General features: G+C 42.3%; 2 protein-coding genes across 3 annotated transcripts; one reads left to right on the top strand and one right to left on the bottom strand.

Annotated features, from left to right (window-relative positions):
- The first annotated feature begins 81 nt into the window (after positions 1-81).
- LOC115108396 (pleckstrin homology domain-containing family B member 2-like) lies at positions 82-9706 on the top strand. Of its 2 annotated transcripts, none has more exons than XM_029632668.2 (7): positions 82-201; positions 4829-4877; positions 5143-5295; positions 5411-5513; positions 5622-5661; positions 7483-7597; positions 7770-9706. In XM_029632668.2, the coding sequence occupies exons 2-7, from the start codon at positions 4841-4843 to the stop codon at positions 7910-7912; spliced, it is 591 nt and encodes a 196-aa protein (XP_029488528.1). In that variant the 5' UTR covers positions 82-201; positions 4829-4840; the 3' UTR covers positions 7913-9706. The 2 variants fall into 2 exon arrangements, with proteins under 2 accessions (XP_029488528.1, XP_029488529.1); XM_029632669.2 differs by lacking the exon at positions 82-201 and adding an exon at positions 269-560.
- Positions 9707-10522: 816 nt separating this feature from the next.
- On the bottom strand, positions 10523-17279 carry LOC115108395 (vacuolar protein sorting-associated protein 4B-like). Its single transcript, XM_029632667.2, has 11 exons — positions 17078-17279; positions 16650-16761; positions 14792-14942; positions 14231-14292; positions 13944-14063; positions 13620-13776; positions 13317-13465; positions 13042-13123; positions 12616-12835; positions 12310-12450; positions 10523-11953 (listed from the first exon to the last, which is right to left on the bottom strand). The coding sequence occupies exons 1-11, from the start codon at positions 17096-17098 to the stop codon at positions 11852-11854; spliced, it is 1317 nt and encodes a 438-aa protein (XP_029488527.1). The 5' UTR covers positions 17099-17279; the 3' UTR covers positions 10523-11851.
- Between the last annotated feature and the right edge of the window lie 870 nt (positions 17280-18149).

Here is an 18149-nt window from a genome sequence, read left to right as displayed (position 1 = left end):
GTTTTACAATCGCTCTCCACCAGGTGTAGCACTTCTCTCATCGTTTAAAAACAAGAAATGGACAGTAAAGGGGGATACCTAGTTATTTTTTTGCGTCATCACTGTAAGCGACCGTCACTCTCAAAGTCGCTGTTTACTTCTAAGATCACTTTAGCACCGCCCTAAAAACCCTATTCAAATTCGACACAAACCTTCAAATAGGTATGTAATGACACATTATATAAACTCTTTATATTGTTTTATTTACATTTTAGAGGCGATAAGGTGATAAGTTGGACAGATCGAGTGAAAAAAACACTCGATCTGTTTTCCCACACATCTCCTCACAACCACGCATTAGTTTCGCTTCCCCACCCGCCATTTTTAAAAAGACCCGAAGGAGCTCATTGCCTTTTTCAATCATGCAGAAACGGGCAGCGTGGAGGTCTCGGCATAAATTCTGTTGGAAAGGGGAGAAATTGTGCTTTACATCGGTATTGACATTACAGTTGATCTGGAAGTATTACATTTTTTGGGCGCTAAAATAAGGTCAATTGTACGGACCATGGCGATGTACAAAAGTGAGTGAGTTTACGTTAGTCATATTATAATATCCAGAAATATTGTCAGCACAAACTTCAAAGTAACGTAATAGTTTTAATGACGAAAGGGTCAAATGCCAACGTAAATAGGTCCGCTAGCTAGGTAACGTTACAGACAGTACTAATTTAGCTAGTTAACATACCCGACACTGTCAACAATGAGTTTAGATAAATATAGTAAACTTCCTCTCTGGTGTAGGCGGTGTGTGTTGTGATTAAGCAATAAGGCACATGGGGATGTGGTATATACTCAAATCAAATTTATTTGTCACATACACATGGTTAGCAGATGTTAATGCGAGTGTAGCGAAATGCTTGTGCTTCTAGTTCCGACAATGCAGTGATAACCAACAAGTAATCTAACAATTCTAAAACTACTGTCTTATACACAGTGTAAGGGGATAAAGAATATGTACATAAGGATATATGAATGAGTGATGGTACAGAGCAGCATACAGTAGATGGTATCGAGTACAGTATATACATATGAGATGAGTATGTAGACAAAGTAAACAAAGTGGCATAGTTAAAGTGGCTAGTGATACATGTATTACATAATGATGCAGTCGATGATGTAGAGTACAGTATATACGTATGCATATGAGATTAATAATGTAGGGTAAGTAACATTATATAAGGTAGCATTGTTTAAAGTGGCTAGTGATATATTTACATCATTTCCCATCAATTCCCATTATTAAAGTGGCTGGAGTTGGGTCAGTGTCAATGACAGTGTGTTGGCAGCAGCCACTCAATGTTAGTGGTGGCTGTTTAACAGTCTGATGGCCTTGAGATAGAAGCTGTTTTTCAGTCTCTCGGTCCCAGCTTTGATGCACCTGTACTGACCTCGCCTTCTGGATGATAGCGGGGTGAACAGGCAGTGGTTCGGGTGGTTGATGTCCTTGATGATCTTTATGGCCTTCCTGTAACATCGGGTGGTGTAGGTGTCCTGGAGGGCAGGTAGTTTGCCCCGGTGATGCGTTGTGCAGACCTCACTACCCTCTGGAGAGCCTTACGGTTGAGGGCGGAGCAGTTGCCGTACCAGGCGGTGATACAGCCTGCCAGGATGCTCTCGATTGTGCATCTGTAGAAGTTTGTGAGTGCTTTTGGTGACAAGCCGAATTTCTTCAGCTTCCTGAGGTTGAAGAGGCGCTGCTGCGCCTTCTTCACGACGCTGTCAGTGTGAGTGGACCAATTCAGTTTGTCTGTGATGTGTATGCCGAGGAACTTAAAACTTGCTACCCTCTCCACTACTGTTCCATCGATGTGGATAGGGGGGTGTTCCCTCTGCTGTTTCCTGAAGTCCACAATCATCTCCTTAGTTTTGTTGACGTTGAGTGTGAGGTTATTTTCCTGACACCACACTCCGAGGGCCCTCACCTCCTCCCTGTAGGCCGTCTCGTCGTTGTTGGTAATCAAGCCTACCACTGTTGTGTCGTCCGCAAACTTGATGATTGAGTTGGAGGCGTGCGTGGCCACGCAGTCGTGGGTGAACAGGGAGTACAGGAGAGGGCTCAGAACGCACCCTTGTGGGGCCCCGTGTTGAGGATCAGCGGGAGGAGATGTTGTTGCCTACCCTCACCACCTGGGGCGGCCCGTCAGGAAGTCCAGTACCCAGTTGCACAGGGCGGGGTCGAGACCCAGGGTCTCGAGCTTGATGACGAGCTTGGAGGGTACTATGGTGTTGAATGCCGAGCTGTAGTCGATGAACAGCATTCTCACATAGGTATTCCTCTTGTCCAGGTGGTTTAGGGCAGTGTGCAGTGTGGTTGAGATTGCGTCGTCTGTGGACCTATTTGGGCGGTAAGCAAATTGGAGTGGGTCTAGGGTGTCAGGTAGGGTGGAGGTGATATGGTCCTTGACTAGTCTCTCAAAGCACTTCATGATGACGGAAGTGAGTGCTACGGGCGGTAGTCGTTTAGCTCAGTTACCTTAGCTTTCTTGGGAACAGGAACAATGGTGGCCCTCTTGAAGCATGTGGGAACAGCAGACTGGTATAGGGATTGATTGAATATGTCCGTAAACACACCAGCCAGCTGGTCTGCGCATGCTCTGAGGGCGCGGCTGGGGATGCCGTCTGGGCCTGCAGCCTTGCGAGGGTTAACACGTTTAAATGTCTTACTCACCTCGGCTGCAGTGAAGGAGAGACCGCATGTTTTCGTTGCAGGCCGTGTCAGTGGCACTGTATTGTCCTCAAAGCGGGCAAAAAAGTTATTTAGTCTGCCTGGGGAGCAAGACATCCTGGTCCGTGACTGGGCTGGGTTTCTTCTTGTAGTCCGTGATTGACTGTAGACCCTGCCACATGCCTCTTGTGTCTGAGCCGTTGAATTGAGATTCTACTTTGTCTCTGTACTGACGCTTAGCTTGTTTAATAGCCTTGCGGAGGGAATAGCTGCACTGTTTGTGTTCGGTCATGTTGCCAGACACCTTGCCCTGATTAAAAGCAGTGGTTCGCGCTTTCAGTTTCACGCGAATGCTGCCATCAATCCACGGTTTCTGGTTAGGGAATGTTTTTATCGTTGCTATGGGAACGACATCTTCAACGCACGTTCTAATGAACTCGCACACCGAATCAGCGTATTCGTCAATATTTTTATCTGACGCAATACGAAACATGTCCCAGTCCACGTGATGGAAGCAGTCTTGGAGTGTGGAGTCAGCTTGGTCTGACCAGCGTTGGACAGACCTCAGCGTGGGAGCCTCTTGTTTAAGTTTCTGCCTGTAGGCAGGGATCAACAAAATGGAGTCGTGGTCAGCTTTTCCGAAAGGGGGCGGGGCAGGGCCTTATATGCGTCGCGGAAGTTAGAGTAACAATGATCCAAGGTTTTACCACCCCTGGTTGCGCAATCGATATGCTGATAAAATTTAGGGAGTCTTGTTTTCAGATTAGCTTTGTTAAAATCCCCAGCTACAATGAATGCAGCCTCCGGATAAATGGTTTCCAGTTTGCAAAGAGTTAAATAAAGTTCGTTCAGAGCCATCGATGTGTCTGCTTGGGGGATATATACGGCTGTGATTATAATCGAAGAGAATTCTCTTGGAAGATAATGCGGTCTACATTTGATTGTGAGGAATTCTAAATCAGGTGAACAGAAGGATTTGAGTTCTTGTATGTTTCCTTCATCACACCATGTCTCGTTAGTCATGAGGCATACGCCCCCGCCGCTCTTCTTACCAGAAAGATGTTTGTTTCTGTCGGCGCGATGCGTGGAGAAACCCGTTGGCTGCACCGCATCGGATAGCGTCTTCCCAGTAAGCCATGTTTCCGTGAAGCAGAGAACATTGCAGTCTCTGATGTCCCTCTGGAATGCTACCCTTGCTCGGATTTCATCAACCTTGTTGTCAAGAGACTGGACATTGGCAAGAAGTATGCTGGGGAGTGGTGCGCGATGTGCCCTTGTCCGAAGTCTGACCAGAAGACCGCTACGTTTCCCTCTTTTTCGGAGTCGTTTCCTTGGGTCGCTGCATGCGATCCATTCCGTTGTCCTGTTTGTAAGGCAGAACACAGGATCGCGTCATGGAAAACATATTCTTGGTCGTACTAATGGTGAGTTGACGCTGATCTTATATTCAGTAGTTCTTCTCGACTGTATGTAATGAAACCTAAGATGACCTGGGGTACTAATGTAAGAAATAACACGTAAAAAAAAACAAAAAACTGCATAGTTTCCTAGGAACGCGAAGCGAGGCGGCCATCTCTGTCGGCGTCGGAAGTTCTACTCCGCGTTGTGTCGTGCATAAGAACAGCTCTTAGCTGTGGTATATTGGCGATATACCACAAATCCCCGAGGTGCCTTATTACTATTATAAACAACATAATTAGAGCAGTACAAACACATGTTTTGTAATAGCTTTTACTCCATGTGTAACACTGTGTCGTTGTATCTGTCGAACTGCTTTGCTCTATCTTGGCCAGGTCGCAATTGTAAATGAGAACTTGTTCTCAACTTGCCTACCTGGTTAAATAAAGGTGAAATAAAAAAATACCTGTGGTATACGGTTTGATATACCACGGCTGTCAGCCAATCAGTATTCAAGGCTCGACCCACCCAGTTTATAATCGTAGATATAGAACTGATATAAACTACAATTCCCATCATTCTAATTAAGGACCAGTCGATTTATTGATTAAATCAGCTACAGTAGCTAACTAGATAGGGATCAGTGATGGTTTAGGAAGGCCAATTTAGTTAAATGGATTTCGCTATATGCAGTAAGCATTTTTTTCCTATGTATTCTATTTTCAGTGTGACCTAAGGATGTCGATTATGAAAAGTGGCTTCCTTCATCGGCAGAGTAAGTGGAGCTGTACAGCACACAAATGTCAGAAACCTGTTAGCCATGCATCATGCTTGTCATGTTTCCAACTACCAATGTAACAGGTACTAGGTGTGGTCAAGAATAAGTTTGATTTCTATAGTTGAATGTTTCTTCCTGATACTTCACTGAATTTCCTCATGGAGTTTTTCCATATCACGAGGACCTCATTGCTCTTTGACTTTGGGGCTTAAGACCTGTGTTTGCACTAAGTGCTACAATATTTTTAATACAATTGATGCAGGCACTATTCTGCGGCGGTGGAAGAGAAACTGGTTTGACCTGTGGTCTGATGGGTGGCTGGTATTCTTTGATGACCAGCACCGGCGAGATATGGAGGATGGGATCCACATGAGAGTGGACAGCATTAACATTCGCAGTGCAACTGCATGTCAAGGTACTTGACTACATCTGTTATACTTTTCTATCCTATCCTCTCAACTAGACCTAGGATAGTTTATCTGCACTAACCCATCAATCACCTGTTCCATTCACATTTTCATTGTCAATAGATCTGAACCCACCAGAGGGCAGGAGTCAAAATGCCCTGCTCCAGATAGTCTGCAGAGACGGACGGGTCATCAGCATTTGTGGAGACAGTGCAGATGATGTTTTGTAAGACAGCTCTCCCATTGTAATCAATATTACTGTGGTTAGTTGTGTCTATATTGGATAGCCTGCTGATAAGTCATGTCAATTCTTGTTTTCCCATTGGTGTTTCAGTGCATGGACCATGGCTCTCCAGGATGCCAGAGTCAGCTCTGTGAGTTTCTACTGATCTGCCAAAACCCTCAGCCTTCATATCCCAGTCTTCTTATTGACCGTGTTAGATTAGTTAATAGATTAGTATATTTTTTTTAATTCACATTCAAAACATTCCATAGAGATTATCTATATTTTAGGTGGTCGCTCATCCTCAGATTGACTTTGCGCAGAAGATTGTTGCTTCTGCCTCTCCTCTGTATTCTGAATAAGTACATGTGAGCCTGCTGCCTATCCTTTACATTTGTGAATATACTTTGAGCAGTCAGTGTGGCACAGTGTCTTATGCTATTTCACTTGGAATTCTGTCTTGACATTTACACTGAACAAAAATATGAACGCAACATGCAACAATTTCAAAGATTTTACTGAGTTACAGTTCATATAAGGAAATCTGTCAATTGAAATATATTCATTAGGCCCTAATCTATAGATTTCACATGACTGGGAATACAGATATGCATCTGTTGGTCACAGATACCTTTAAAAATGTAGGGGTGTGGATCAGAAAACCAGTCAGTATCTCGTGGGATCACCATTTGCCTCATTCAGCGTGACACATCTCCTTAGCATAAAGTTGATCAGGCTGTTGATTGGCCTGTGGAATGTTGTCCTACTCCTCTTAATGGCTGTGCAAAGTTCCTGGATATTGGCGGGAACTGAAACACGCTGTCGATCCAGAGCATCCTAAACATGCTCAATGGATGACATGTCTGGTGAATGTATATAGGCCATGGAAGAACTAGGGCATTTTCAGCTTCCAGAAATTGTATACAGATCCTTGTGACATGGGGCCATGCATTATGCTGAAACATGAGGTGATGACGGCAGATGAAAGGCACGACAATGGGCCTCAGGATCTCTACACGGTATCTCTGTGCATTGAAATGGCCATCGATGAAATTAAATTGTGCTCGCCCACCGCTCGCCCACATGACGCCATAGATGCTATCTGCCATCTGCCCGGTACAGTTGAAACCGGGGTAAATCCATGAAGAGCACACTTCTCCAGCGTGCCAGTGGCCATTGACGGTGAGCATTTTCCCACTGAAATCGGTTACGACGCCAAACTGCAGTCAGGTCAAGACCCTGGTGGCGACGACAATCACGCAGATGAGCTTTCCTGAGATGGTTTCTGCTAGTTTGTGCAGGAATTCTTCAGTTGTGCAAACCCACAGTTTCATCAACTGTCTGGGGGACTGGTCTCCGATGATCCCGCAGGTGAAGAAGCCGGATGTGGAGGTCCTGGGGTTGTGTGGTTACACATGGTCTGAGGTTGTTGGACGTTTTGCCAAATTTTCTAAAACGACATGCTAGAAAAATTAACATTAAATACTCTGGTGAACATTCCTGCAGTCAGCATGCCAATTGCACGCTCCCTCAACTTCAGACATCTGTTGCATTGTGTTGTGTGACTCAACTGCACATTTTAGAGTGGCCTTTTGTCCCCAGCACAAGGTGCACCTGTGTAATGACCATGCTATTTAATCAGCCTCTTAATATGCTACACCTGTCAGGTTATCTTGGCAAAGGAGAAATGTTCACTAACGGGGATGTAAACACGTTTCTGCTCAATTTCGAAAATTTCTGGGTTCTTTTATTTCTGCTCATGAAACAGGACAAACACTTGTTGCGTTTACAAAAAAATGTTCAGTGTACTTACATTGATTTAGTGAATCCATTGTAAATCCTTAGTTTATAATACATCTATATAACATGGTGTTTGTTATATATTGTGCTTTAGGATACATGCTCTCTAGTTACGGTGGTGGTGGTGGTGGTACTCTCCCATAGTGACAGGTAATTTCTGCCTTTCCAATAGGTTTATGTCCCGGACACTTATGGAGGCTATGCCCCAGCTCCTCCTCATGGCACACAGATAATTTATTCAGCAGATGGGCAGCCTAATGCGGTTGTATACCCCTATCAGTACCAGGGTACGCACTGGGTGAATGCCCACTTTTAAGTCTGCAAGGTTACATTGATAATTACATTGATTTAAATGTTTCTTCATTCTTTTAATGGATGTTATCTTTCAATGACTATTTTAGCAATATAGAAGTTTTCACCATTCTAACCACAGTTCATATTTCCCACCATGGTTTGTAGGAGCATATCCTATGAGGGATCCACAAGGAATGGACCAGGTTATTGTTCACGAGCGTCAACGTGATGATGGAGGAGACGTGGCTCTCAGTATGCTCGCTGGAGCTGTGACTGGATTGGCTATTGGGTCTCTGTTTGTCTTCTAGTGTCTTCATTGGAACAGTTTACAACGATACCTATCCCTAACTGACACGCACCATTCCCACATTTTTGCAGCACTGCAGCTGCATTTCTGTAGCCATGTGACCGAGATGGAGGAGTTACATGTATGTGATGGTTGGGCTATGTTCACCTATGAGGTTTGATTGTGATGTGCCAGTAAATTACTCCTTTTGTGCCCTTACCAAAGCTTTTGATGTATATTAACGCTGTAGCGCTTTCTATTAGGCACAGTAGCTATTTTGCAGCTTGCCTTTTTTTGTTTGAAGAAACACAAATTATGTGATATTTTATGCACATCTGAAGAAAAGGTTTTGATATATTTAAACTTATTTTTATCCTTTTCAGGTCTCGCAAATGTAAATTCTTCTAACTGATGACTCGTATAGTAGAGTGGTCATTAAGAGTGGGACTAGAGTTTTATTGGAACATGCCTGAGCTTGTAAAATCCTGATTCTTCACTTTACACATCTGTCTTAAACCCAATGTCCTTTTGAGGCTTTTCACTCATTTTTCATCTACTTTGCATTTGAGATTTCACTTGCCTTTATTTGGTTATTGTCATTCCTTGAACATGGAAGGATATTGGATATTTTTGGAAGTGAATCTAGGATTATTGCTTGGTTTTCCTATTAATTCATTGTCAGCTGTTGAACCATGTCTTTTGTTTTATCTCACCTCATGTGAGAGGTGAGGAGGAGATGCATGTGTAAACTAGAGTATGCACAAACATCCAGGCTAATCTTACATTTAAAGCTGCTACAACAGAGAACTGAATGATACTCCTTGACATTTCAATTGTTTTGACTTTACGCCACTCCTAAAATCATTTTGAAATATGTGTCTATTTTTTTATGTTAATGATATTTATGGATATTTATTGAGTCATTACATTATGTGCTCTTTGTTTAACTGGATATGTTAATTAGTTAACATGTGAATGGCCTCTATTTGTCGCTGAACACATCAGCCACTGGTTTTTCACCTTTTATATTCAATTTCAAAGTCTTATTTAACTCTTACACCACCTTGTACAGACATTTGGAATACTAGATTGTGTTTCCTTTTTAGACATGAACGTTGTATACAATAATTGATAACAGATTATATTTATTTGATATCAAATGAAGTAGAGCTTTATGGGGCAAACTGCTTTCATGTAATCACAAAACCATTATACCTTACATTTCAAATGGAAAACATTTTGTTATGCAGAATTAATGCAGTGTTTATTGCTCTTTAGCGGTTGTATGACATTTTAACAATTTACTTATTAAATCCACATGAATTCACTATGGAAACTATTTGTGAATCCTAGCAACATCTGAGTTTCACCTTGGCTCAAGGGGAGCCGCTTGATGTCACATGGTGTTTGAAAAAGAATCACTTTTAACCATGATATGCTCTTAACATAGTCCAGAGCAAATTAATAACAGTGCCAGTTAGTATGAAATGTAGACTACTTCATACACACATTCCATAGATTATTTGCACATTTTGGCATGACAGTGCCTTGTATGTTGGGTCTCTGGACAAACCGCTTGTCTCAACACCGTTCCCTGGTATTTCGCACCAATGTTAATATCAGAATATTACTCTCTTATGCATTGTGGTCACATCCCAGTGTTTTGTGAATGACACGCTATATCAGGGGTGTCAAATCAGGGTGAGACACATTGTCTCCAATGACATCCGGAGGTACGCATTGAAAAGTGATGTATTTCCTTGCCATCAACATTTGCAAATAAATGGTCATCTTGCCATAATTTTCACATTTTCAATGCTCTCTGACTGTCTAGCTTTCATTTTGGTGATTAGAAGGCCAGCATCCCGGAGTTGCCTCTTCACTGTTGACGTTGGTGTTTTGCGGGTACTATTTAATGAAGCTGCCAGTTGAAGACTTGTGAGGCGTCTGTTTCTCAAACTTGACACTAATGTACTTGTCCTCTTGCTCAGTTGTGCATCGGGGCCTCCCACTCCTCTTTCTATTCTGGTTAGAGCCAGTTTGCACTGTTCTGTGAAGGGAGTAGTACACAGAGTTGTACGAGATCTTCAGTTTCTTGGCAATTTTTGCATGGAATATCCTTAATTTCTCAGAACATGAATAGACTGACGAGTTTCAGAAGAAAGTTATTTGTTTCTGGCCATTATGAGCCTGTAATTGAACCCACAAATGCTGATGCTTCAGATACTCAACTAGTCAAAGGCCAGTTTTATTGCTTCTTTAATCAGACAACAGTTTTCAGCTGTGCTAAAATAATTGCAAAATGGTTTTCTAATGATCAATTAGCCTTTTAAAATGATAAACTTGGAATAGCTAACACAACGTGCCATTGGAACACAGGAGTGCTGGTTGCTGACAATGGGCCTCTGTACACCTATGTAGGTATTCCATTTAAAAAATCTGCCGTTTCCAGCTACAATAGTCATTTACAACATTAACCATGTCTACACTGTATTTCTGATCAATTTGATGTTATTTTAAATGGACAAAAAATGCTTTTCTTTCAAAAATTGAAAAGTGACCCTAAACTTTTGAATGGTAGTGTATTGAAATATAGAACCATCCAAAGATGTGTAAAGTAAAACATCAGTAATTTCAATAAGCAATATTTTTATTTACATATACACCAAGATTAGAACACAACTGGATACCTCTGGAACATCCCAGAAAAAAACCTGAATATATATTTCTAAGGAAACCCCACAGCCATAGATGTTAACAGTATTTTCAAAAGAAAACATAATGACCATTCTTCTTTTATGAAGAAAAACCCCTCCCTTCTCAGCATTGTTCAACACTACACTAATCTCATCCCAGTGACCAGACAATATTTTTGAACAGCTCAAATGAGAATTAATGACTATACTGTACATTGAGATTTATAGCATTTTTTGCGTTTTTAAGTCAGAGGTTATAGAAAGAACTGTATACAATCATAAGTAAGTAACTGTCTGAATATGTGTCTCTTTCATAGGGTGTCTGAAGTTTCATCGGCTTTAGTAGTAAGTGAGAGAGGATATACATTGATTCTCTTTCAAGGCACAACTTGTACAAAACATTTGAAGTGGGCAAAAATGTATGAAGTACAATTGAAGGGGTACAGGTTAAAAAAATGACCAAACATTATTGCACACTCAATTACCGATTCATCTTTCAGATCAATCATTGGGTTTTATTTCATTATAACATAGCCCCACCCACCCATCCCAAAGTACTTTTACTTGCTGTTGAACAGCAAGGAACTCAGACTAACGCCTTCTTTCAAAAACAGCCTACAGCAAAATAATATGAATATTGTACAAAAAAAGACAATGAAAGGAAGTTGAAATCAAATTAAAGTTGCTGATATTTAATCATGATATGGTCCGCTTCAATGAGTGCTACTCCACCAACACAGAAGTGAACGTTACAGACTTAGCCCTTCTTGGATACAACATGTATAAATAAATAAAAACTTAACTAGGTCCTAGTCAAGTAAACTAACTAGGTCCTAACACCATACAGTACAACAAAACCTGCAATCCTCATCTATCTTGTCAAGTCATAGATGTACTTCAAGGAGTAAAGGCCTTTTGGAGGAGTTGCTGTAATGCACCATGACATGCATTGTTAGTTTGATGCCATCAAGGCAAAAACAGACACTTTAGTGTTTTAAAGCATAAACTATGAATACATTGCTTGAATCCATATTCTTTGAGACCATCACCATCTTAAACATTAGTCAACCTTATCTGGCTTCGTTAAAAAAAAGAAAAAAGTAATGTACTATGGGTATGTATTAGCAGAATAAGCAAACAAGTCAACATACATGAAACCCCTTTGTAACTTGGAGAGAAAGTAGAGTAGTAAATACAAGCCTGAGAACCAGTGGAGGAAAAGGACAAGAGAAAGGAAAGTTGGGTTTGCATTATCTGGTTGAGTGTTAGCCTTCCTGACCAAAGTCCTCTGTGAACTTCTTGAGTTTATCCAAGTCCTGCTCGTTCACGGTTGGCTTGGTGTTGTGCAGTGACCTCAGCATATCAGCCTGTAAACAGCACATCACAAAGGTCAATTAGTAGGGTCTGGGACGATACCAGTATCTCAATATTTTTGCAAAAATGAAAATGCGAAGCAGATCAAACAATCTTTGTTTGGATATTAAAAACCTGGTGTATGTAAAATATAGTGTGATATAGCTTGGAACATAACTAAAATGTGACTCTGGATGACAACATAATGATGTTTGTTCCCAACATTAGGGCTGTTTCCCCCCCAAAAAAGTTACATCCGCTTCATGTTTTGTTTCCTTGCCACGATACTAACGAGAATCGCAACACAGGTATCATCACATACTTGTTCCCTTATATTCAAAAATATATATGTTTTTGGGGTTCTTCTCACCATGCAAACAACAGGCTCCATGAGTTTCTCCCCATTAACATCCATCCAGGTCATCTCTATGGCGTCTGGATCTCCTGGTGAGCATGGGGTCAGGAGGTCGTCTACCACGAGGTTGGGATGGTTCCATGACGATCCTTGGACCTGGGTGTATGCAGGAGAAGACATGGACGGAACTGGATTTGTGATTACTGACGTTTCATTGACAGAGCATTCAATCCTTCCTTCAAAACTATTAGATGCTGAAAATTAAATCAATTAAGATTTGCTGCACCTAGTTGAGCCCCGCCTCTGTTGAATGTCACTTACCCGTTTGAAGTGAGTGGCCGACTGCACTTTCCTGACTGGCTGCATGAGGGCGTCCCTCACGATGACGCTGATGTCAGCTCCAGAGTAGCCTTCTGTCTTCTTACCAAGGGTCACATAGTCTGATTCAATGAGCTCACTGGGGGTGGAGCCTAGATGTAGCTTGAACATGAAGGAGCGGGCGTGCTCCTCAGGCAGAGGGATGTAGATCCGCTTCTCAAACCTGAGGCACAGAAACACGACAGTTGTGATATTTGATACGGGAATGACATATGGTGATGCAGCAAGTGACAGGAGGGAATCTCATTCTTTAGTTCTAATCTTTAACAATCTGTCTAACAAGAGTCAATGGGTAAATATCCAAGGAATAATACATCTTTACAATAAGATAAAGGACTTGAGATCATCAAAAGATAAATATACACAGACCTTCTCCTAATAGCAGAGTCCAATGTCCAGGGGATGTTTGTGGCTCCTAGAACCAGGACTCCATCATTGTCATTTCCAACACCTGGGAGAAGAGAGAGAAAACACTTTAAAATAGACAGCTGGTCCAGTCAAATGGAAAGCCAAAAAATGTGTAGTTTAGTTGTTTAGAAAGAAAAAGGTTCAGTGCTAAACGACACAGTGGACGAAGCAGTTGTGTCACTACTCAAGGTACAAGGTAAACAGGATCTGAGGCCAAGCTTTGCGTAAACTCTCACCCTGCATCTGGACCAGGAACTCAGTCTTGATGCGGCGGGCTGCTTCACTCTCGTTCTCACTCCTGGAGCCACACAGAGAGTCTATCTCATCGATGAAGATGATGGAGGGCTTGTTCTCCCTGGCTAGGCTAAACAGATTCTTCACCAACCTGATGACAGAAAGAGTGGTGGCAAGTAAATAGGAGACCAATGGATGGTGTGGGAGAAGAATGAAGAGGATAGAGATGGGTATGTATGAGCAATATCCTTCAAATACTATTTTGATTTGATTGCATAGCCCATCCTCTTTGCCCCATCACTCACTTTTCACTTTCCCCCAGCCACTTTGACACCAGGTCAGATGAGGAGATAGAGAAGAATGTGGAGTTGTTGGCTTCTGTGGCCACAGCCTTGGCCAGGTAAGACTTTCCTGTACCAGGAGGGCCAAAGAGCAAGATCCCTCTCCATGGAGTCCGCTTTCCTGGACACCAAAGACAAACATACTCATGTATTCTTTAATTACATGACTTCTATAGTTAATACTATCCAAGACTAAAACAATTTACTCTTCAGATGCATTGCTGCAAGTCACAATACATGTGTTATTATCTAGAATGTTATGTGTTGATTGAATTACATAATCCATACCTGTGAAGAGGTGAGGAAATTTGATGGGCAAGATGACAGCTTCTTTAAGGGCCTCTTTTGCACCCTCAAGCCCAGCTACGTCACTCCACTTGATGTTTGGCTTTTCCATGACGATGGCACCTGTAAGACATATAGTAGATAGATAGAAGTGGGTGAAATGTAGTACGACGTATATACATTTTTTTCATACAAATCAAATGCAGATTCAGTGTCAAAAGGCAACATCAAAGCTTGTATGAGCCTCACAAAAAATGCTGAAAAGGGAAGTAGCTGATGCTATAACTCACCCGAGAGTTGATTTTGGAACTTTTTTTTCTCTGGGTCACCTTCACCTTCATCACTCTCATTCCTGCAAAAGAAAAAGCAAAGTCGTTTTGACCTCACTGTACTGATAAGGAGGCAACACAAAAATGATATAAACAGTCCAAAAGACTAAAGAATCAGAACCAAATGAAGGATTGGTGAGGATTATAACGCATCATTATGCTCACTTAAGGCTGTTGTGGTGACCATAGTACCGCCACATTGGCAATCATGAGTCATGACCGCAGTAAATCTCCTTTTATGACTCTGCACATTTTTTGGTAGTACTCAACTTGCTAACTACACCGTATATACAACATTAGTGGATTTGGCTATTTGGACCAATAAATAATGGATTTATTGTATATTTAGTTGATTTTATTTTTAAGTAGATGTTACAAAAGCACACATCTGTGGCTTGTATGCATGGAGGCCTGGAAATGCTAATCCTATATTAATTAACGGCCAATTACCGTGAGACCGGCAGACTTTTGCACGACAATAACCGGCTGACATAATTTCATGACCACCACAGCCCTATTCACCCTTTGTCATCAGACCCAGACTCTTTGACAGGCTTGGCTGGAGGAGCCTTCTCCTTCTTCTTAAGGTATTCCTTCAGCTTCTCTGCTCGGTCCAGGTACTCTGCACACTTTGCCCTGATGCTTTGCTTGGCCTTGTCTCCCTGGGCCTCATCTATAGGAAAAGGAAATGGACCACAGGTTGTCACATCACATTATGCCCTAAGTCACCTCACACGTTGGGCATTTAATGTGAAAGTGAAAAAAACTTTTACAACAGTTTCTTTAATAAATTATTTATGTTTACCCAGAGGTCCTGCTGTGGTCATTCCAAGTTCATTCCAAACTTTAAGATCAAAGGTGAACACATACACTCACCGGCCAGTTTATTAGGTTCACCACCCCATTCACAAAAATGGTTTGCTCCTACAGACAGTGATTGTCGTGGCTTTCTATATAAAGCAGGCAGACACATATTGAGGCATTCAGTTAGTTTGATTGAACGTTAGAATGGGCAAAACTGGGCCTCCTGGGTGGCGCAGTGCTAGCTGTGCCACCAGAGACTCTGGGTTTGCGCCCAGGCTCTGTCACAGCTGGCCGCGACCGGGAGGTCCGTGGGGCGACGCACAATTGGCCTAGCGTCGTCCGGGTTAGGCCGGTAGGGATATCCTTATCTCATCACACACTAGCGACTCCTGTGGTGGGCCGTGCGCAGTGCACGCTAACCAGGTCGCCAGGTGCACGGTGCTTCCTCTGACACATTGGTGCGGCTGGCTTCCGGGTTAGATGTGCGCTTGGTTGGGTTGTGTTTCGGAGGACGCATGGCTTTCGACCTTCGTCTCTCCCGAGCCCGTACGGGAGTTGTAGCGATGAGACAAGATCGTAACTACTAACAATTGGATACCACGAAATCGGGGAGAAAAGGGGGTAAAATTAAAATAAAAAGAATGGGCAAAACTAGTGATCTAAGGAACTTTCAGCGTGGTGTTATCGGTGTATGATCATCGGTGTTAGGCGTGCCGGACCCAGCATTTCAGAAGCGACCGCCCTGCTGGGCTTTTCACGCACGACAGTGCGGGTTAACCGATTATAGTGCGACAAACAAAAAACATCCAGTGGCAGTCCTGTGGGCTAAAACCGCTTGTTGATGAGAGGTTGAAGGAGAATGGCAAGAATTGTGCAAGCTAACAGGAGGGCCACAAACAAACAAATAACAGCGCAGTGCAAAAGTGGTGTGCAGTCTCTGGTGGCATCTCGGAACGCACAACTCATCAATCTTTGTCACGGATGGGCCATTGCAGCAGACCACCACAGAGGGTTCCAATCCTACCAGCTAAAAACAAGAAGAAGCGTATCCAGTGGGCACGTGACCACCAACACGACAATTGAGTAGTGGAAAAACACTGCTTGAAACATGACATCACGTTCAGTTTACTTGAGTGACCTGCACAGTCCCCAGACGTCAACCCAATGGAGCATCTTTAAGATTAGATGGAATGGGCTGTTCGCAGCATGAATGTACCGATCTAGACCGAGTCGGACACTCCTTTGCCTCCAGAACAGCCTGAATTATTCGGGGAATTCTACAAGGTGTCGGAAATGTTCCACAGGGATGTTGGTCCATGGTGACGCAAAGTCCAATCTGCAGCAACTGCATGATGCCGTTACAACACCTTGTAGAATTCCCCGAATAATTCAGGCTGTTCTGAAGGCAAAGGGGGGTCCGACCCAATACTAGATGGGTATACCTAATAAACTGGCATGTGTGTATATTACCAAATTAAAGTGAATAGAATAACAATGTATGTGTATGTTCTGTGTTTGCAGTGTATTTCTCAAATTAAGACTTGTAAACAGCAAGTGGAGATATAAGACAACTCACACTTCACAACATGAAGGAAGTACTGAATAGAATGCTGGTACAACCGGAGAGCTTCCTCATAGTTTTTAGCTTTGTCCTCCTCTGCAGCCTTGCTTGCAAGATCTATGGCTTTCTGTAACACAATGCATGGGCAATGTTATAGAAGAACCATAACAAAAGAGGGAAGGGCATTAGCATGACATCTTGTTCTGCCAGATATCATCACTGTCATTTGGTGTAGTTTATTTTAGAAAGGTATGTCACAATGAAATTAGTAAATAATGAAACATTTCTCACACACGCACCCGCGTCAAGAGTCATATTTACTAGACAAATCTAAGCATTAACGCCATCCGAAACAACAGTAGACTTGAATACAGTGTTAGCTAGCAAGCCTAGCTAGCTGGCTAATTTCGTTTGTTGTTGTCCCTGGCTGGACACTCACTCACCTGTAAATTGTTATTAGCCATGGTTGCTGGATACGTACAATTGCCAAAATAAAACTTTACTCTAGTCTCAATAGATCAACGTACAATAGCTACAACACGACGTTATTAGCTCTGGTTAGTGTTTTGTTATCATTTTGGTGAAATCTTCAATTGTTCTGAATCTCTTCCGCATCAAGATGTCGAGTGTCACTTCCGCCTATGGATGTACACGTGACAGCAACAGAAAGGAGACGAGTAAAGCTTTTTCTGACCCTTTACTGTCAATTTCATAGCCTATTTTTATCTGTACTTTGAAATTCTGATTAACAAACCATAAACATGTATGTGCATTGTATATGCTAGAAATAAGGTTACCAAGATCAGACAGATTTGCAAGGATTCTGTTTCTTGGTGAGTACAGTAAATCGAATCAAATTTTATTGGCCACATACACATGTTTAGCAATGTCATTGCGGGTGTAATGAAATTCTTGTGTTTCTAGCTTCAACCATGCAGTAATATCTAACAATTTCACAACACACACAAATCAAAGTAAAGGAATTAAGAATATATGAAAGAGCACTGTCAGAGCAGCAAATCAAATCAAATTTTATTTGTCACATACACATGGTTAGCAGATGTTAGTGCGAGTGTAGCGAAATGCTTGTGTAGACTAAGATACAGTAGAATATAATACAGTATATGCAAATGAGATGGGCAATGCAAAATATGTTAACATTATTAAAGTGACTAGTGTTCTATTTATTAAAGTGGCCAGTGATTTCAAGTCTGTATATAGGCAGCAGCCTCTAATGTGCTAGTGATGGCTATTTAACAGTCTGATGATCTTGAGATAGCTGGGACCGAGAGACTGAAACACATCTGTGATGCACCTGTACAGACCTCGCCTTCTGGATGATAGCGGGGCGAATAGGCAGTGATTCGGGTGGTTGTTGTTATTGAGCTTTTTGGCCTTCCTGTGACATCGGGTGCTGCAGGTGTCCTGGAGGGCAGGTAGTTTGCCCCCGGTGATGCGTTGGGCAGACTGCACCAAACCCCTGGAGAGCCCTGCGGTTGCGGGCGGTACAGTTGC

This window comes from Oncorhynchus nerka, linkage group LG24, assembly GCF_034236695.1.
Source record: "Oncorhynchus nerka isolate Pitt River linkage group LG24, Oner_Uvic_2.0, whole genome shotgun sequence".
In the NCBI taxonomy this organism is placed as follows: domain Eukaryota; kingdom Metazoa; phylum Chordata; class Actinopteri; order Salmoniformes; family Salmonidae; genus Oncorhynchus; species Oncorhynchus nerka.
Note: the sequence above shows the minus strand (reverse complement) of the source record. Positions and strands in the feature narration are given on the sequence as shown.